This window comes from Salmo salar, chromosome ssa28 (assembly GCF_905237065.1).
Source record: "Salmo salar chromosome ssa28, Ssal_v3.1, whole genome shotgun sequence".
Classification (NCBI taxonomy): domain Eukaryota; kingdom Metazoa; phylum Chordata; class Actinopteri; order Salmoniformes; family Salmonidae; genus Salmo; species Salmo salar.
In genome coordinates, this window is record NC_059469.1 from 24952916 (window position 1) to 24974101 (window position 21186).

General features: G+C 42.7%; 2 protein-coding genes across 6 annotated transcripts in view; one reads left to right on the forward strand and one right to left on the reverse strand.

The window, feature by feature from the left end:
* LOC106589746 (proteasome activator complex subunit 4B) overlaps window positions 1-12930 on the reverse strand; it is a 78747-nt gene extending 65817 nt beyond the window's left edge. For 2 of the 4 annotated variants that reach the window (XM_045710238.1, XM_045710237.1), the window contains exon 1: window positions 12342-12930. In XM_045710238.1, the coding sequence (XP_045566194.1) occupies window positions 12342-12538 (197 nt within the window). In that variant the 5' untranslated portion in view covers window positions 12539-12930. Of the gene's footprint in view, window positions 1-4205; window positions 4322-12341 lie in introns of those variants that run through there. The other 2 variants (XM_045710240.1, XM_045710239.1) reach the window with 1 other exon arrangement.
* A 4218-nt stretch (window positions 12931-17148) lies between these two features.
* The window catches only part of wdr27 (WD repeat domain 27), a 170628-nt gene continuing 166590 nt past the window's right edge, over window positions 17149-21186 (forward strand). For both annotated transcript variants that reach the window (XR_006762576.1, XM_014180055.2), the window contains exons 1-5: window positions 17149-17251; window positions 17600-17801; window positions 19480-19621; window positions 19799-19923; window positions 20192-20305. Coding sequence is in view for 1 of the 2 variants with exons in the window: in XM_014180055.2 (XP_014035530.2) it covers window positions 17628-17801; window positions 19480-19621; window positions 19799-19923; window positions 20192-20305 (555 nt within the window). In the remaining variant the exon portion in view is untranslated. The remainder of the gene's footprint in view (window positions 17252-17599; window positions 17802-19479; window positions 19622-19798; window positions 19924-20191; window positions 20306-21186) is intronic.

A 21186-nucleotide genomic window follows, 5' to 3' on the forward strand; every position in this document is an offset into this window, starting at 1 on the left:
GCTATTCTCGGACGAGCCGAATATCCAAAAAGGACTAATGTCTAGTGTGTTTTCAACTCCGTTTACCAACATCCGTCAAAGGAGGCCTCCCACTGGAAAATAAGGAATTTTCAGACAAAATGTGTGGCCGCAGCCGTAGGGCTAGGCCTATAGCTAGCCTGAACATCCACGATTCAAAGTGAGCTAGCCAGGGAATAATATATACTTGACTTCTTGTATTGCGTAGAATGGACAGAAAAGGAGCTTTGGGCTATCCCTATATATAAAGTTAAATATAATATTCAGTTGCTGCTTCACAATTAATATGTGCAAACATTCTGCCAGAGACTCATGTTCCTGAACAACAAAAACAGCTTTATGGGTATAGCCTAGTATAGAGCAGGTGAATAAGAAACGTAGTACGAGGGTTCTTCTTTATTTTTACTCTTTTCTACATTGTAGAATAATAGTGAAGACATCAAAACTATGAAACAACACATATGGAATCAGGTACTAACCAAAAGTATATTTTAGATTCTTCAAAGTAGCCACCCTTTGCATTGATGACACCATTGCACACTCTTGGCACTCTCAACCAGGTTCATGAGGAATGATTTTCCAACAGACTTGGAGTTCCCACATATGGGAACTGCTTTTCCTTCACTCTGCGGTCCAACTCATCCCAAACCATCTCAACTGGGTTAAGGTGGAGGCCAGGTCATCTAATGCAGCACTCCATCACTCGCCCTTACAAAGCCTGGAGGTGTGTTTTGGGTCATTGTCCTGTTGAAAAACAAATTATACTCCCACTAAGCGCAAACCAGATGGGATGGCGTACCGCTGGAGAATGCTGTGGTAGCCATGCTGGTTAAATGTGCCTTGAATTCTAAATAAATCACAGACCGTGTCACCAGTAAAGCACCCCCACACCATCTCCTCCATGCTTCATGGTGGGAACCACACATGCGGAGATCATTCGTTCACCTACTCTGTCTCAAAGACACGGCGGTTGGAACAAAAAATCTCACATTTTGACTCAAACCAAAAGGACAGATTTCCACCGGTCTAATGTCCATTGCTTGTGTTTCTTGAATGAATAGGTGTCCAAACTTATGACTGGTACTGTATGTGCAAAGCAGATCCGGAAGGAGAAGATGCTAGGCCTTTAACTAGATTCCGTCTCAAGAAAAGAAACTCCCACACAAAGCTTGCAAAGTAACAATATTGTTTTAAACCTAGGCCTAAATTGCTAAGTTAACAGTGAGAATGGCAGAATGGTGAACTTACTAAATGACAGAGTTTGACTGTGTGATATTAGGTTGCTTCTTGTGTAAATATTTTCCGTCTGATGTACTCAGCGCCAGGCAAAAACTGTACAGACCACAGAGATAGGCCTGCACTGAATGCTTCTTGTTCTTGCTGAGGAGCCAAAATACTTGTGTAGCTCTAGAATCTATTGTAGCTCTAGAACTATTGGAGGGCAGAATTTCCATGTCTCCGAGTCTGGACCAGCAGTGACTCAGTCATAACCTGGTCGGACATATGCACCGGCATGTAGACTTAGTCCCAAATGGCACCGTATTCCCTACACAACACAGACAGAGTAACCTGATGTAATGCTACAACATTAACAAGGTGTGAAGACACTGTCTATGTGCAGCTATTCCCATAAACCAGGATGGAGCGTATACATTTGGAACAGGTCTCTTCTGGTTTGGGGAGCTCTGACGAATGCCTTACATTCAGAACTTCTGAAATGGTTCACACAAAACTGTGCATCGATTTTTATCAATTGTATAGGCTATTCTATACTGAAGGTATAGGCCTGGGGCACGTTCAGCAATAGGAAACAGGGATACTTAGTCAGTTGTACAACAATGCATTCAACTGAAATGTGTCTTCCGCATTTAACCCAACCCCTCTGAATCAGAGAGGTGCGGGTAGCTGCCATAATCGACATCCACGTCTTCAGCGTCCGGGGAACAGTGGGTTAACTGCCTTGCTCATGGGCAGAACGACAGATTTTTACCTGGTCAGCTCTGGGATTTGATCTAGCAACCTTTCGGTTACTGGCCCAACACTCTAACCACTAGGCTACCTGCCGCCATACCCAACATTCTGGAACGTTCATATAGAAATATACTATCAGAACAAACATGCATATCTGACAGGCAGAATAAGGAATCAAATCAAATGCATTTGTCACATGCGCCAAATACAACAGGTGTAGACCTAACTGTGAAATGCTTACTTACAAGCCCTTAACCAACAATGCAGTTCAAGAAATGGAGTTAAGAAAATATTTACTAAATAATTAAAAAAGTAACAAAGAAAATTACAACAATAATGAGGCTATACACAGAGGGTACCAATACCGAGTCAATGTGCAGGGATATAGGTTAGTCGTGGTAATTTGTACATGTACACTACTGTTCAAAAGTTTGGGGTCACTTAGAAATGTCCTTGTTTTGAAAGAAAACATCAAATTGATCAAAATATACTGTAGACATTGTTAATGTTGTAAATGATTATTGTAGCTGGAAACAGCTGATTTTTTTATGGAATATCTACATAGGCGTACAGAGGCCCATTATCAGCAACCATCACTCCTATGTTCCAACGGCACATTGTGTTAGCTAATCCAAGTTTATCTTTTTATAAGGCTAATTGATCATTAGAAAACCCTTTTGCAATTATGTTAGCACAGCTGAAAACTGGCCTCCTTTAGACTAGTTGAATATCTGGACCATCAGCATTTGTGGGTTAGAGTAGACACTCAAAATGGCCAGAAACAAAGAACTTTCTTCTGAAACGCGTCAGTCTATTCTTCTTCTGAGAAATGAAGGCTATTCCATGCGAGAAATTGCCAAGAAACTGAAGATCTCGTACAATGCTGTGTACTACTCCCTTCACAGAACAGCGCAAACTGTCTCTAACCAGAATAGAAAGAGGAGTGGGAGGCCCCCATGCATAACTGAGCAAGACAAGTACATTAGTGTGTATAGTTTGAGAAAGACGCCTCAAGTCCAGCTTCATTAAATAGTACCCGCAAAACACCAGTATCAAGGTCAACAGTGAAGAGGGGTAAAGTGACTATGCATAGATAATAAACAGAGAGTAGCAGCAGTGTAAAAACAAAGGGGGGGGGGGGGTCAAAGTAAATATTTCAGGGGGCAATTTGATATATTTTCATGGTTCAAGGGGGTAGAAGCTGTCAAGGAGCCTTCTGGACCTAGACTTGGCTCTCCAGTACAGCATGCCGTGCGGTAGCAGAACAGTCTATGACTTGGGTGGCTGGAGTTAGACAATTTGTTGGGCCTTCCTCTGACACCATCTAGTATATAGGTCCTGGATGGCAGGAAGCTTGGCCCCAGTGATGTACTGGGTCATACGCACTACCCTCTGGGGACCCAGGCAAAATCTTTTCAGTCTCCTGAGGGGAAAAGGTGTTGTCATGCCCTCTTCACAACTGTCTTGTTGTGTTTGGACCATGATAGTTTGTTGGTAATGTGGACACCAAGGAACTTGAAAAACTCTCGACCCGCTCCACTACAGCCCCGTCGATGTTAATGGGGGCCTGGTCGGTCCTCCTTTTCCTATAGTCCACGATCAGCTCCATTGTCTTGCTCACATTGAGGGAGAGGTTGTTGTCTCAGACACCCTCCCTATAGGCTGTCTCATTGTTGTCGGTGATCAGGCCTACCACTGTTGTGTCATCAGCGAACTTAATGGTGTTGGAGTCGTGCCTGGCCGTGCAATCATGAGTGAACAGGGAGTACAGGACGGGACTAAGCACACACACACACGAGGGGCCCCAGTGTTGAGGATCAGCGTGACAGATGTGTTGTTGCATACCCTTACCACCTTGTGAACACTATGGTGTTGAACACTGAGCTGTAGTCAATGAACAGCATTCTCACACAGGTTTTCCTTTTGACCAGATGGGAAAGGGCAGTGCGGAGTGCGATTGCATCATCTGTGGATCTGTTGGGGCGGTATGCAAATTGGAGTGGGTCTAGGGTATCCGGAAGGATGCTGTTGATTTGAGCCATGACCAGCCTTTCAAAGCACCTCATGGATACCGACGTGAGTGCTACGGGGCGGTAATTATTTAGGGAGGTTACCTCCGCTTTCTTGGGCACAGGGACCATGGTGGTCTGCTTGAAACATGTAGACATCACAGACTTGGTCAGAGAGAAGTTGAAAATGTCAGTGAAGTCACTTACCAGTTGGTCAACGCATGATTTGAGTACACGTCCTGGTAATCCGTCTGGCCCTGCGGCTTTGTGAATGTTGACCTGTTTATAAGGTCTTGCTCAAATCAGCTACGGAGAGCGTGATCACACAGTCGTCCGGAACAGCTGGTACTCTCATGCATGCTTCAGTGTTGCTCGCCTCGAAGCAAGCATAAAAAAGGCATTTAGCTCATCTGGTAGGCTCACGGCTTGGTTTCCCTTTGTAGTCAGTAATAGTTTACAAGCCCTGCCACATCCGATGAGTGTCAGAGCCGGTGTAGTAGGATTCAATCTTAGTCCTGTTTTGATACTTTGATGTTTCCTTTTTTGTCCACCAGCCACAGAATTTTTTACTAGCCAAAATACTTTCCCTCCTAAAGTGACAACCACAAAACAAGATGAACATGCTTTGTAATGTTCCTAAAACAAATGTATTACTATTAAGTAAAAAGTAATGTGGTATACTGTTTAATTTAGTGACCTGAGTCTTAACCAAAGGATCGCAGATGAGACAAACATCTACCTGCCCCTTTAAGGGCACGCAACTCAAGTCATGTTCGTACCTGTGAGATTGAGTCTGACTTGTAGGTGGGTTGACTTCTATTTCAAGTAAATAAGACCAACTTTTACACCTGTGCGAATTAGTGATGCACCAATATATTTTCGGCCGATACCTGATATTTTCTTGCAAAAAAAAAAATGATACCGATAACATTTACATTTTAGTCATTTAGCCTCTCTAGGGTAGGGGGCAGTATTTGCACGGCCAGATAAAAAACGTACCCGATTTAATCTGGTTATTACTACTGCCCAGAAAGTAGAATATGCATATAATTGTTTGATTTGGATAGAAAACACCCTAAAGTTCCTAAAACTGTTTGAATGGTGTCTGTGAGTATAACAGAACTCATATGGCAGGCAAAAACCTGAGAAGATTCCTTACAGGAAGTGCCCTCTCTGACCATTTCTTGGCCTTCTACACTCTCTTTATTGAAAACTGAGGATCTCTGCTGTAACGTGACACTTCCTACGGCTCCCATAGGCTCTCAGAAGGTGGCAAAACGTTGAATGATGCCTTTGCAGGCCATGGCTGAAAAACAGTAGCGCATTTGGATAGTGGTCGATCAGAGAACAATGAGACTGGGGACGCGTGCACGAGCCGACACCATGTTTTTATTTTTTCGTCTTTGAACGTAAAACAGGGTTTCCCGGTCGGAATATTATCGCTTTTTTACGAGAAAAATCGCATAAAAATTGATTTTAAACAGCGGTTGACATACGGTAATGGAATATTTCGAATTTTTTTTGTCACGAAACGCGTCGGGCTCACCCTTCGGATAGTGTCTTGAACGCACAAACAAAACAGGATATTTGAACATAACTATGGATTATTTTGAACCAAACCAACATTTGTTGTTGAAGTAGAAGTCCTGTGAGTGCATTCTGATGAAGAACAGCAAAGGTAATCCAATTTTTCTAATAGTAATTCTGAGTTTAGTGAAAGCCAAACTTGGTGGGTGTCAAAATAGCTAGCCCGTGATGGCGAGCTATCTACTCAGAATATTGCAAAATGTGCTTTTGCCGAAAAGCTATTTTAAAATCGGACACCGCGATTGCACAAAGGAGTTCTGTATCTATAATTCTTAAAATAATTTTTATGTTTTTTGTGAACATTTATCGTGAGTAATTTAGTAAATTCACCGGAAGTTTGCGGTGGGTATGCTAGTTCTGAACGTCACATGCTAATGTAAAAAGCTGGTTTTTGATATAAATATGAACTTGATTGAACAAAACATGCATGTATTGTATAACATAATGTCCTAGGAGTGTCATCTGATGAAGATCATCAAAGGTTAGTGCTGCATTTAGCTGTGGTTTGGGTTTATGTGACATTATATGCTAGCTTGAAAAATGGGTGTCTGATTATTTCTGGCAGGGTACTCTGCTGACATAATCTAATGTTTTGCTTTCGTTGTAAAGCCTTTTTGAAATCGGACAGTGTGGTTAGATTAACGAGAGTCTTGTCTTTAAAATGGTGTAAAATAGTCATATATTTGAGAAATTGAAGTAATAGCATTTCTAAGGTATTTGAATATCGCGCCACGGGATTCCACTGGCTGTTGAGTAGGTGGGACGATTTCGTCCCCGGACCATTCTTAGAGCCTTCCTCTGACAGCACCTGGTACAGAGGTCCTGGATGGCAGGGAACTCTGCCACAGTGACGTAGTGGGCCAAACTCACTACTCTCAGTAACGACTTGCGATTGGATGCCAAGCATTTCCCATACCAAGTTGTGATGCAGCCAGTAAAGATGCCATCAATTGTGCAGCTGTAGAACTGAGGATCTGAGGACCCATTACAAATCTTTTCAGCCTCCTGAGGGGAAGAGGTATTGTCTGGCCTCATCACGACTGCGTTGACGTGTTTGGACTATTATAGGTCCTTAGTTATGTGGACGCTGAGGAACTTGAAGCTCTCGACCTGCTCCATTACAGCCCATCGATGTGAATGGGGGCGTGCTCGGCCCTCTGTTTCCTATAGTCCATGATCAGCTCCTGTGTCTTGCGGACGTTGAAGGAGAGGTTGTTGCGCTAGCGCCACACCGCCAGGTCCCTGACCTCCTCCCTGTAGGCTGTCTTATCGTCTTCAGTGATCAGTCCTATGTTGGAGTCATTCGCAGCCACACAGTCATGGGTGAACAGGGATAACAGGAGGGGACTAAGCACGCACCCCTGAGGAAACCCTGTGTTAAGGGTCATTGTGGCAGATGTGTTGTTGCCTACCCTCACCACCTGGGGGCGGCCCATCAGGAAGTCCAGGACCCAGTTGCAGAGGGAGGCTTTTAATCCCAGTCTTTAGTGCCCTCAAAGCGCATCACTAAGCTATGGCGTTGAACGCTGAGCTGTACTCAATGAACAGCATTCTCACATAAGTGTTCATTTTGTCCAGGTGGGAAAGGACAGTGTGGAGTGCAATAGAGATTGCATCATCTGTGGATCTGTTGGGGCGTTGCGCGAATTAGAGTGGGTCCCCAGTGTCTGCATTGATGGTGTTGATGTGAGCCATGACCAGCCTTTTAAAACATTTCATGGCTACAGATGTGAGTGCCATAGGATGATAGTCATTTAGACAGATTACCTGGGCATTCTTGGGAACAGGGACTATGGTGGTCTGCTTGAAATATGTAGATAAGTCAGTGAAAATGTCAGTCAAGACACTTGCCAGCTGATCTGAGTACGCGTCCTGGTAATCCGTCTGGCCCTGCGGCCTTGCGAATGTTAACCTGTTTAAAGGACTTACTCACATTGGCTACGGAGAGAGTGATCACACAGTCCGGAACAGCTGATGCTCTCATGAATGGTTCAGTGTTGCTTGCCTCGAAGCAAGCAGCAAAAAAATTATAATTCTAGCGCAAGCGTTCCGCTAGCGACCCACCTCGACAACATCCGGTGAAATTGCAGAGCGTGAAATCCAAACTACAGAAATATAAAAATGTAACATGCATGAAAATACAGGTGTAATACATCAAAATAAAGCTTAACTTCTTGTTAATCCAGCCGCTGTGTCAGATTTCAAAAAGGCTTTACGGCGACAGCACACCATGCGATTATCTGAGGACAGCGCCCCGCATACAAAACCATGAAAAACATTTTTCAACCAGGCAAGTGCGACACGAAAGTCTGAAAGAGCGATATAATAAATGCCTTACCTTTGAAGATCTTCTGTTGGCACTCCAAAACATCCCAGTTACATCACAAATGGTCCTTTTGTTCAATAAAGTCCTTTATATCCATAAAAACTCACTTTAGCTGGCGCACTTCAGTCAATGATCCACTGGTTTCCCTCCTTCAAAATGAATCCCAAACATTCCCAATAAACTTATCCAAACAAGTCAAACAACGTTCATAATCAAACCTTAGATACCCTAATACGGAAATAAACAATACATTTTAAGACGGAGAATAGTATGTTCATTACCGGAGATAAATAACAAAGAAAGCGCTTTCCTCCACACGCATGGAAACACTACAGCCAAAATGGGAGCCACTTAGAAAAACTACAACTTCTGGCTCATTTTTCCAAAACCCAGCCTGAAACTCTTTCTAAAGACTTGACATCTAGTGGAAGCACTAGGAACTGCAATCTGGGAGGTTTTCGCCTTGTAATAAAAGTGACAGCCATTAAAAACAGTGGTAGTCCAAATTCTTTTGGGGGGGGGATGGTTTGTCCTTGGGGTTTCGCCTGCCATATCAGTCATGTTATACTCACAGACATTATTTTAACACTAGAAACTTTAGAGTGTTTTCTATCAAAATCTACCAATTAAATGCATATCCTAGCTTCAGGGCCTGAGTAACAGGCAGTTTACTTTGGGCAGGCTTTTCATCCGGACGTCAAAATACTGCCCCCTAGCCCAAAGAGGTTTTAATTAATCTGGTAGGCCCGCGTCACTCGACTGCGTGCAGTTGTGGTTCCCTTTCTAAACTGTGATAGTTTGTAAGTTCTGTCATATCCGACGAGTGTCAGAACCTTTATTCAGTACTTTGTTGAAACACCTTTGGCAGCGATCACAGCCTCAAGTCTTCTTGGGTATGACGCTACAAGCTGGGCACACTTGTATTTGGGGAGTTTCTCCTATTCTTCTCTGCAGATCCTCTCAAGCTCTGTCAAGTTGGATGGGGAACGTTGTTGTACAGCTATTTTCAAGTCTCGCCAGAGATGTTCGATCAGGTACAAATCCGGGCTCTGGCTGGGCCACTCAATGACATTCAAAGCATTGTCCTGAAGCCACTCCTGCGTTGTCTTGGCTGTGTGCTTAGGGTCATTGTCCTGTTGAAAGGTGAACCTTCACCCCAGTCTTAGGTCCTGAGTGCTCCGGAGCAGGTTTTCATCAAGGATCTCTGTACTTTTCTCTGTTCATCTATCCCTCGAGCATAACTAGTCTCCCAGTCCCTGCCGCTGAAAAACATCCCCACAGCATGATGCTGCCACCACCATGCTTCACCGTAGGGATGGTGCCAGGTTTCCTCCAGACATGATGCCTTGCATTCAGGCCAAAGCGTTTAATCTTGGTTTCATCAGACCAGAGAATCTTGTTTCTCATGGTCTGAGAGTGTTTAGGTGCCTTTTGGCAAACTCCAAGCAGGCTGTCATGTGCCGTTTACTGAGGAGTGGCTTCCGTCTGGCCCCTCTACCATAAAGGCCTGATTGGTGGAGTGCTGCAGCGATGGGAGAACCTTCAAGAAGGACAACCATCTCCACAGATGAACTCTGGAGTTCTGTCAGTGACCATCGGGTTCTTGGTCACCTCCCTGACCAAGTCCCTTCTCCCCAAACTGCTCAGTTTGGCCAGGTGGCCAGCTCTAGAAAGAGTCTTGGTGGTGCCAGACTTATTCCGTTTAAGAATTATGGAGGCCACTGTGTTCCTGGGAACCGTCAGTGTTGCAGAAATGTTTTGGTACCCTTCCCCAGATCTGTGCCTCGACACAATCCTGTCTCGGAGCTCTACGGACAATTCCTTCGACCTCATGGCTTGGTTTCTGCTCTGACATGCACTCTCATCTAAGGGACCTTATATAGACAGGTGTGTGCCTTTCCAAATCATGTCCAATCAATTGAATTTTCCACAGGCGGACTCCAATCAAGTTGTAGAAACATCTCAAGAATGATCAATGGAATCAGGATGCACCTGAGCTCAATTTCAAGTATCTTGGGCTCCGGTCCAAACACTTAAGACACACCCTATCCTCTCAGCCCTCAAATTAAGTGGACACTTCTGATGACGTATCATGGCGTCTGACAAGTATACACTTGCAGGGCAAGGGAAGGAGGAATGATTTTTTAAATAGACCACCCTAGGCTGGAAATTCACTCGTTCATCCCGCGATGATTGTGTTTTCAGCCACCGGTAGCTTGTGGGTGCTTTATATGCGCTTCAGTCAATTATGAATGCATGTCTACTTATATTAAATATATTATTAATATGCCTACTGTATGATAGCTAGCAAATTAATTAGCTAACTAACGTTAGCCTGCCTAGTTGGAACTTCTTGAAGGAAAATACATTATTTCCACAATTCCCTTAAGATAACCAAACAAAAACATTTACTTTATGTGCATTAGAAATTGTGCTACTAATTTATTGCATTTGTTTTTACTTACACTTGTATGTTCATTTCTCCATTGATGTTGTTTTTAAGTTTTCACTGACTGTTCTTAGCGGATGTACAATTGTCACAAATTGAATTATGGGAAGTTTCAGGCCCGAGTGAAAAATTGTACACTCGCAACGCCGACTAAAAACGAGGGCTGAGGGGCTTACGTTGTAAACTTCCCTTGCTTGGCTAATCATTTGGACCGCCTTCCAAGATGGCGACAGTGATTCCCCCAAGGGCATAAGGCGAGGGTAAGTGGACGAGGGTTTGTCTTTTATGCGTTTGGACCGCATCCATAGCAAAGGGTCTAAATACTTATGTAAATAAGGCATTTGCTTTTTATTTTGTATAAACTTGCAACAAAAATCTAAACCTGTTTTCGCTTTGTCATTACGGGGTATTGTGTGTAGATTAGCGAGATATATATTTTTTTTAATCAATTTTAGAATAAGGCTGTAAACTTTCAAATGCACTGTATGTGTCACCAAATACCTCAGGAAACCACACAGAATTTAAGTGTGACTGCATGTCATTTAAGGACTGGCAGTGATAAGGCTATATGTGAACAGTGAGTGTGAAAGCAAAAATTGAACAATTAGTGAGCCCTGAACTAGGGACTAAGGTAATTTGGGAAGCCTACTTGTGTTGTGTAGTTATGACCAGTAGCTGAATGCCATGTGACAGCAAAACTGAACTCCCTACTGGAAAATAATATTGATTATATTTAGGAATATTTGGGGAAATGAAGAAATGTTTGTTTCACTTTCTGAAATTGTTTAGTTTTGTAGTCTCTAATCAATACAGCTAGCTAAATCATGGGACTTTGATGTAAAACCATCAACACATATATACAATCTAATGGGACGACTCAAGAAACCTATTTATTTTTTTAAACCAAGGCTGTTGTGATCACTTGCTAAGACTTCACGTGCTTCTGATACAGTCAGTGACTAAGCAATGGCTGGCCAATTTAGCCAGCCTAAGTGAAGGCATGGTTTGTTAAAAAGGATTTGGGCAATAGGGTCATGTCAGTGACATTGGGCATAATCGTTTTGCATAGCCCGGTGTCCCGGGTGAGTGAAAATTTCACTTTGGACCAATGAAAAGGTCTAAATCGAGTAAACCCCGCCTAACCGAGCAATGTAAAACAAACTCGCTCAGTGTCTCAAGTAGCTAACTAGCTGGGCCATTAGGGAACATGGAAACTGATGTTAGAAATATAAATTAATGACTCTGTGGCAAGTTACCGGTAGTACAACCAACTAGTTAGGACTACAAGCATGTTTACAAACAAGATGCTTAGGGAGTATTAGCCAAGTCAGTTAGCAAGCGTCATATTCTAATGACACAGCAAGTAGTAGCATGGCGTTGCTTATGGCCACTGCTAACGTGAATCATATCGTGACATGGCATTAGTTATGTTGCTTGCTATCTCGGGCTTGACATTTTAATGTTTACTCTCTGCTGCATGGCTATGTTAGCATTCTTACACTTTTGAGCACAAAACACATCTAGCTAGCTACCTCACGTAAGAACTTGTTTCTTGGCCTGGCTAATCCTGCTAGTTAGCTAAATCCATAACCGCCCGCCCAGTCAGTGATGCCAACACCGATCAAATAGATATGTTAGTTAGCTAACTACCGGTGGGCAGCCCACTTGCTCCAACGTAAAACGAGCCTTAGCTAACTATTGGCAGCTTCTAAACACTATTTGGCAGAAGCAAATGTATTATGTAGCTAGCCAGCTAGCGACCCAAATTAACTTACAGAACGGGTGAATGATTAACTACGTGTTTCTACATCTGCATTGCTTTCCGTTTGGGATTTTAGGCTGGGTTTATGTATAAGCACTTTGTGACATCTGTTGATGTAAAAAGAGCTTTATAAATACATTTGATTGATTAACTAGTTATCTACAGTAGCTATCTAGAAAGCCAGACAACTGAACTGGGTTAGCTAACGTTAGCACTTACGTGGAAAGTTTCCTTGTCCAAAACAAGACACCCGGCCATATCTCTCGAAGCTGGACAGCCCGGCCCAAGTTTCCTTTGATTTTACCCAAAAGGTCATTGGATTCCTCGTCTAATATATCCGCGTATGGCAGAAGTTTGTTGTAGACGATGTCTTTTTGAGGGACAAATCCTAATTTCTCCGACACGTCTTCTTTCATATTACAATTTCCCAAATGTAGGTTGTGTTCTCTTCGTTGCTTGACAAGATAATGTAGTTCACTAACGTTGGCTCCTAGTATGTCAGCTAGCTTTGGATGATCAGTTTGTATCCTTCTGTGTAAGTTCTTGATAATGTTAGCTTGCTAGCTACAACATCTTAATGTTTCCTTTGTAACACCATGCTAGCTAAATATCACACTTGGGCATTGATATGACTACACAAAAATGTAAATATCCGATTCAGTCGAATATGATTTCTTGAAAGATTGCGCTAACACTTAAAATGGGTTCCTTCTCATTTAGCTAGCTACTTATATCCATCTGACTACTTTCAACGTTTCTTTACCAGACACCCATCCCACGCATTCGGCTCCTCCCCAATAGTCATTTTCGCAAGGTACAATCATTAGACGTTTCTTCTTCTTCTTCTGGATTGGGTTGGCGGATCGTAAAGTGCATACACCGCCACTTACTGTACTGGAATGCGAGTCCATTCACGGTCAACCTAGATTAAATTATTTATGATATGATACGTCCCCATAAATAAAAATAAAAAAACTCAAGCAAAGTCGATGAAACCAATTTTTTTTCTTCTTATATGGGTTTAATGGCGAACTACACATTGACAAAAACGTCCTAGAGATGGTACGACTTGTCTCAGGAACCATAAAATAACTTGCTACAACGAAATATTATGGATATACTAACAAGACTCTGTACCGGTACTTCCTGTATATAGCCTCGTTATTGTTATTTGATTGTGTAATTATTTTTAACTTTAGTTTATTTAGTAAATATTTTCTTAACTATATTTTCTTAACTGCATTGTTGGTTAAGGGCTTGTAAAGTAGGCATTTCATGGTAAGGTCTACACCTATTGTATTCGGCGCGTGTGACACAATTTGATTTGATATGTCACGTCAACTGCTTGTATTCAATGGAGAGAGATGCATGGCCATCTCGAGACAACTCCGATATAAACACTTTTTTCTCAAAGTTGCCGGGATGTCACATGTCCTACTTATATCAGTACACTAAAAACAACTTCAACATTACAAAACATACAAAAATGCGATCAAATAAACCTCCCGTAGCAAAAAAACCCCACTAATTTGTTTGTTGACCAGATTCCGCACTCTCATGGCGGTTTTTCGTTGCCGAAACAACGAAAAACCGCCACCTGCTGGAGGGAGACAGATTTTCTGCCGAGTTTGAGCCTCTCTCTTCCTCTTCGCTACAACCAAAGACAGTATAGTATGAAGATAGGCTAAAACTACTTCTCCAATAGAAATCCCAGATCACACTCGTTGGCTAGCTAAACTCATGCGTAGTAACAAGTCATCGGTTCGAATCGTCGTCTGGTGCCGAACTCCTTCGATTTAAAGTTGTTTTAGACATAATTTAAAGTGTGTCAGTTTGTCACTTTCACGAGGTTGGAGTAATAACATGTTCAACTACTGACGACATTGGCTCGAATCTAGGTTGAGAAAAAACTAAGGAATCATTTTTCACTTCCCCAAATGACTTCTCAAACCCCAGCCAGCCTTGTCTGTTTTGCAAGCAATCCCGAAAGTCTCGCAATGTTGCGTCTTTGGGTTTAGAAACTCTGCTACAACTCCCATAACTACGGAAGTGCAGAGAGGACATGTGAATAAAACTCCATCCTCATGTCGAGATCACAATTAATTTATCTCATGATATTTATCTCATGATTGTTTTGTCGAGATCACGAGATAAATTCTATAAATAGGAGAGGTCGTATTGATACGGCGCTGCCAACTCTCACGCACTGGCCGTGAGACATGCATTTGACCCTCTTCTCACGTTCAGACGCCAGCAGTATGCGTGGGTAAAATCAATTGGGACGACAAGCCAGGCAAATCTTTTTTTTTACTACCTATATTGTGATAATTGCGTTGTTTTCTCTATAACCCATTAGAAATGCATTTATACGGCACCGTGATAGCCAATATAAGGCTGATAAGCCACAGCCTACAACGTTTTCAGACAGTTCCAAACTAAGAATGTCACACAGTGAATGAATTCAAGTCCACAAATAAAATATTGCATGCAACAAACCGTTACATGACCTACACAGCATGGTCAAATGCAAGTTTACATTTAGTTGGCAAAGTTCATTTCACCATCGATTTGCTCAAGTTATAATAACATCCTTACTAAAATATTTTCCCGAAGCACCAAGATTGAAATAGCCTAATGGGAAATACAACAGAAATGCACTTCAACTTGGATACGTTGTAGGCTAACTATAGGGAGAAACCCCTGGAATACTGATGTTAACCTGTGGTAACCCCAAGATGTGCATTAAAACAGACTCCGAGCACATTAATAAGTATTGATTCAGGACCACAGAGAATTTAGTTTAGTTTATTCATTCGACCATTTAAAAAAACAAGCACACATAAAACTTGAAAAAAAAAACATACATGCACGTGAGTAAAATCATTGAGGATAACACACATTAAAGTCCGGGACTTATTTCCATTGTGGTTGTCTTGAGGCAAGATGGCTAGGCAAGATCGAAACACGGTTGCACATGGTATAGCAGCGAGATAAAGAGTTACTAGTGCGGCCTCCGCTATCAGCACCACCAGTTGAACAGCGCCTCTCTCAACGAGCACATTCACACTGACTCGTCACAATAATATATGCAATGTAGAATAAACCTGTGCAGAATATATGCCCACAGTCCAGACAAGATAAATAGTTAAGTATTACCATCTTGCTGCAAATTGGAAGCAAACATGAAATAAACCGAGCTAAAACAATAAATGAACAATGAACATGGTACACAAATTGTAAGCATATAGACATTGATCATATTACGGCAAAGATGAAAACAGAAACCATTTAAACAACAACATCAAGTATATGCCTAGTCTAATACAATGGCAATTTAATAACACCATAACCAATTCAGTCAAATCAATCTGTGTGTGTGTGTACAAAGAGAACAACATGTTGACTCACCCTACTTGTAGAGGAATGCCATCCTCCTCTCTTTCATGCTGGGAAAATGGTCAATGACTTTGTCAAACAGTACTCCGCTGGACTTAAGTTCATGCAGCACGCACATTTCCGTTGCCATTTTAGCCAAATGTGTGAGTCTCTCTTGTCCACAGCTATTGCGTAGGTAGGTTTGAATTATTTTCAGGCAGGGATGGTGAGCATCAGTTTCAGGAGATTGCTTAACTCGAGTAAAGTGGTGTACAGGTCGTATTATTGCAGCAGCTCACCTGGTGGTTTGTGGAAGGAGGCATCAGCATAGGGTACCTGCAGCTAATTCTTCAACCACTGGTTGTCAAAGAAAGGGTACATCTAGAACAGCTGTGTGAGTACTCTGTCAAGAAACCCCTCTTGCTTTGAGCACTAGGTACAATTATGTGTACAACAAATGTGCATTTTTAGGTTGTCAATTGGACTTGGTTAAAAACAGCTTGAGGATTATTATAAAAAGCAAATATCATCTATATTGTCCACTGCATCATTGACAGCTGAATATCCCCAACCTGTCCAAGCAGCTATATGGTGATTGTGCCCGTGGGCATACATGTGTGTGTGCGCGAGAGTGCGAGAGTGTCAGTGTAAGTGTGTGTGAATGTATGGATAGAGACCTGAAGTGTGTATAGAGTCAGTGCAGATAGTCCATGGGTGAGGGTGGGCACTGGGCAGCCATTGATTAGCTGTTCAGCAGTCTTATTGCTAGGAGATAAGCCTGTTGGTCCGAGACCTGATGCCAGACCATAGTGGAGAGAACAAATCATGGCTGGGGTGGCTAAAGTCTTAGGCAATTTTACGGGCCTTGCTCAGACAATGCCTGGTATAATTTTTTATTTTTAAGAACAGGGATTGTGGGTTTATTGGCAATTATCAGCCATTATCAACTGTGGCCCTGGAGCAGCGAGGCTTCCACTAGATAACACAGCCACAAAGTCAAAATATGTCTATATTGTAAAAAAAAAAATAAGGAAAACAAAAATGTGCTTTTTTTGTCTTAATTTAAGGTTAGGGTTAGGCATAGTGTTAACAGTGTGGTTAAGGATAAGGTTTGGTTTAAAATCAGATTTTAAGACCATACATTTTAGAAATGGGCAGGGTTTATGACTTAATTAGTGACGACTGAGCAATGGGGTTTAAGTGCCTTGGTTAAGGGCACTTCAACAGAAATTTCACTTAGTCAGCTTCGGGATTCGAACTAGCAATCATTCAGTCACTAGCCAAACGCTCTAAATGCTACCTGCCAACCCACAACACCGGTCAATCGCACCTCCTTCTCCTCGTGCTTCCCGAGCGAGGACAGTTACGTTCAGATTGTGACCAATATTATACGTTATTTCTCCTCGCCCATTGAAATAATTAGAAGGTTCGGCTGTTGACGTTGCCAGTTACCCAGCATACAACAGTTGTGACCCGGCCATTCACGAAGTTGTGACCCGGCCATTCACGATTAAAACTCTCTGAAAACCATGCACATGACAACAGTATCACCTGGCGGTAGGTGAAAGTACTACAACACATGTGAAAGGGGAAACTTGAGCGTCTGCTGTTGTTGTCCCCGGTATCCAGGCAACCCTCCAGAATACTTTTTGACCCATATTACAGGCTGTTGGTTGGTCTAGAAGGGTGTAGTGAGGAATTTGCTATATTTAGCTAGTTAGCTAGAGATACAATTAACCTGCATTTATTTTAAGGTGGGTGACTATCTATGTTGCAGAATATATTCTGTTAGAATACGACTGTTGCCTAAAGTATTAGCTAACGTCAGTTTGCAGGAAATATGCTCTGTTACCCAGCTAGCTAGTTAGCTAACTTTAGCTAGCTGGGTAATCCTTACTACAGACCACCTACAGCTCTTAGCTATTACCTACTAGAAAGACTGAGTGGCAGTACACAGTGCAGCTACTGCAACAAATATAGCGATAAATAATATTTTAGCTGCACCTATTTGGGTTATCAATATGGTCTTAGTGGGTTATTAGCCTAACTAGCTATCCATTTATTTCAATGGATTATGATTTCTTTATTTTTGCTGTTTTCAGAGTAACTACATAGCTAGAAACGATCACCATGGATGGTTGTGGGGAAGGCAGAGGGACCAACAGACTGATGGTGGAAAAGCTATCCTTGTCCTGTGATAGACTGCTATCTCACCTGCAGCTGGCCTGCTGTCCCTCTCACTGTGCCTCACCACTACAAGGCAAGGACCTGTTGATACACTGTCTCCTGGACCCAGAGCTGAAGGTCAGTTACAGACAGTCCTACAGTATAAATTGGAAACGGATGTTAGCCAAAAGGATGTTCTGTTTTATCTCCCAACCCCAATCCCACACAGAGACATACACACATCCTTACTCAAGGTCACACCAGGAGAAGATGGCATCTAAGATGTGATACTATCAAAATACCTATATGCCCTCCTCAGTAGCTTCCCACCGTTAAATACATGCTTCGGGAACTTTGGCGACTACAGTGCATTCGGAAAGTATTCAGACCACTTGACTTTTTCCACATTTTGTTACGTTACTGCGTTATTCTAAAATTGATTAAATTATATTTTTTCCTCATCAATCTACACACAATACCCCATAATGATGAAGCAAAAACAGGTTTTTAGAAATACCTTATTTACATAAGTATTCAGACATTTTGCTATGAGACTCGAAATTGAGATCAGGTGCACTCTGTTTCCATTGATCGTCCTTGAGATGTTTCTACAACTTGATTGGAGTCCACCTGTGGTAAATTCAATTGATTGGACATGATTTGGAAAGGCACACGTCTGTCTATATAAGGTCCCACAGTTGACAGTGCATGTCAGAGCAAAAACCAAGCCATGAGGTCAAAGGAATTGTCCGTAGAGCTCCAAGACAGGATTGTGTTGAGGCACAGATCTGGGGAAGGGTACCAAAAAATGTATGCAGCATTGAAGGTCCCTAAGAGCACAGTGGCCTCCCATCATTCTTTAATGGAAGAAGTTTGAAACTACCAAGACTCTTCCTAGAGCTGACTACCCAGCCAAACTGAGCAATCGGGGGAGAAGGGCCTTGGTCAAGGAGGTGACCAAGTGTAACAGTATAGCCGGGTCAACAGCATCAATGTGACAGTATAGCTTCGGTCCCTCTCCTCGCCCCAACCTGGGCTCGAACCAGGGACCCTCTGTGCACATCAACAACTGACACCCCACAAAGCATTGTTACCCATAGCGCCACAAAAGCCGCGGCCCTTGCAGCGCAAGGGGAACAACTACTTAAGGTCGCAGAGCGAGTGACGTCACCGATTGAAACGCCATTAGCGCGCACCACCGCTAACTAACTAGCCATTTCACATCGGTTACACAAGAACCCGATGGTCACTTTGACAGAGCTCCAGAGGTCCTCTGTGGAGATGGGAGAACCTTCCAGAAGCACTCCACCAATCAGGCCTTTATGGTAGAGTGGCCAGATGGAAGCCACTCCTTAGTAAACGGCACATGACAGCCGCCTTGGAGTTTGCCAAAAGGCACCTTAAGTCTCTCAGACCATGAGAGTCTTTAGGAAAGTAGTTTGCAAAGCTGTCATCAAGGCAAAGGGTGGCTACTTTGAAGAATCTCAAATCTCAAATATATTTTGATTTGTTTAACACTTTTTTGGTTACTACATTATTCCATATGTGTTATTTCATACTTTTGATGTCTTCAATATTATTCTACAATGTAGAAAATAATAAAATAAAGAAAAACCCTAGAATGAATAGGTGTGTCCAAACTTTTGACCGGTACTGTATGTGACGTAGTACGCAATATTTGCGCTACTTTCAGAACTACTGGCTATAAATTTGACAAAAGTACTGGAGAATTTCTATAAGTGTAAAGAAATCTGCCTGTTCAATCATTGCATCATGTGGCTCCACCACACTCCAATGCATCTCCTCCCCTCTGCAGGCCCTGCGACTGACTGGTCACCATGGAGACATCTCTGCCATGGTGTTTGGGACAGGTAGAGACCCTCTCCTGCTCTGCTCTGCCTCTGCAGATTATGTCATAGTCTGGGACATCCGGCGCTGCTACAGGAGAACTAGGGAGGGTGAGGATTTTTGCTTCATAGCTGTATGAACAGTAAGACAACAATACATTTCAATTCAGTGGCAACATTTTATATACTGGTAAGGCCTCATTTAATCAATCAATCACTTACTCCGTTTGGAATTTACAATGCTATATAGTACAATTATTGAAATACTAAAAGCATAGATGTTTTCAGGGGTAGTTGCATCTGGTACAGTTATTGGGACACTACTGGGCAAGGTAGTCCATCTGTCATTTTGTCCCTGTGATGAGCGAGTGGCTGCGTGCTCAGGGGCGAAAGTATACATACTCAACTCCAATGTAAGTACAGCATGCTGAATGTGTACTCTGCTCCTCAAATTCATCCTTTATAACAAGTGTTTGTGTTATGTTTTTATAATTCTTGTAAGATGCTGACAAGTGAATGGACAATAAAGTTATCTTATCTTCTATTGCATACACTGTCTGTTTGACTGACCTCCAGATAGAGGAAGTGTTGTCTGTTTGACTGACCTCCAGATAGAGGAAGTGTTGTCTGTTTGACTGACCTCCAGATAGAGGAAGTGTTGTCTGTTTGACTGACCTCCAGATAGAGGAAGTGTTGTCTGTTCTGGCTGGCCACCTGGGACCTTTGACAGCAGCTGAGTTCTGTCCATGGAACAAAGACATCCTGGTGTCCATATCAGAAGACCGCACGTTTAAGGTACAGTCAGGTTATTCACTAACTAGTGAAATTCTCGGGCCGACTCTTCTCTGTATACATCAATGATGTTGCTCTTGCTGCTGGTGATTCTCTGGTCCACCTCTACGCAGACGACACCATTCTGTATACTTCTGGCCCCTCTTTGGACACTGTGTTAACTAACCTCCAGACGATCTTCAATGCCATACAACTCTCCTTCCGTGGCCTCCAACTTCTCTTAAACGCAAGTAAAACTAATTGCATGCTATTCAATCGATCACTGCCCGCACCTGCTCGCCCGTCCAGCATCACTACTCTGGACGGCTCTGACGTAGAATACGTGGACAACTACAAATACCTGGGTGTCTGGTTAGACTGTAAACTCTCCTTCCAGACTAACATTAAGCATCTCCAATCAAAAATTAAATCTAGAATCGGCTTCCTATATCACAACAAAGCATCCTTCACTCATGCTGCCAAACATACCCTCGTAAAACTGACCATCCTACTGATCCTCGACTTCGGTGATGTCATCTATAAAATAGCCTCCAACACTACTCAACAAACTGGATGCAGTCTATCACAGTGCCATCCATTTTGTCACCAAAGCCCCATACACTACCCACCATTGCGACCTGTACGCTCTCGTTGGTTGGCCCTCGCTTCATACTCGTCGCCAAACCCACTAGCTACAGGTTATCTACAAGTCTCTGCTAGGTAAAGCCCCGCCTTATCTCAGGTCACCATAGCAGCACCCACTCGTAGCACGCGCTCCAGCAGGTATATCTCACTGGTCACCCCCAAAGCCAATTCCTCCTTTGGTCGTCTTTCCTTCCAGTTCTCTGCTGCCAATGACTGGAACGAACTGCAAAACCTCTGAAGCTGGAGACTCATATCTCCCT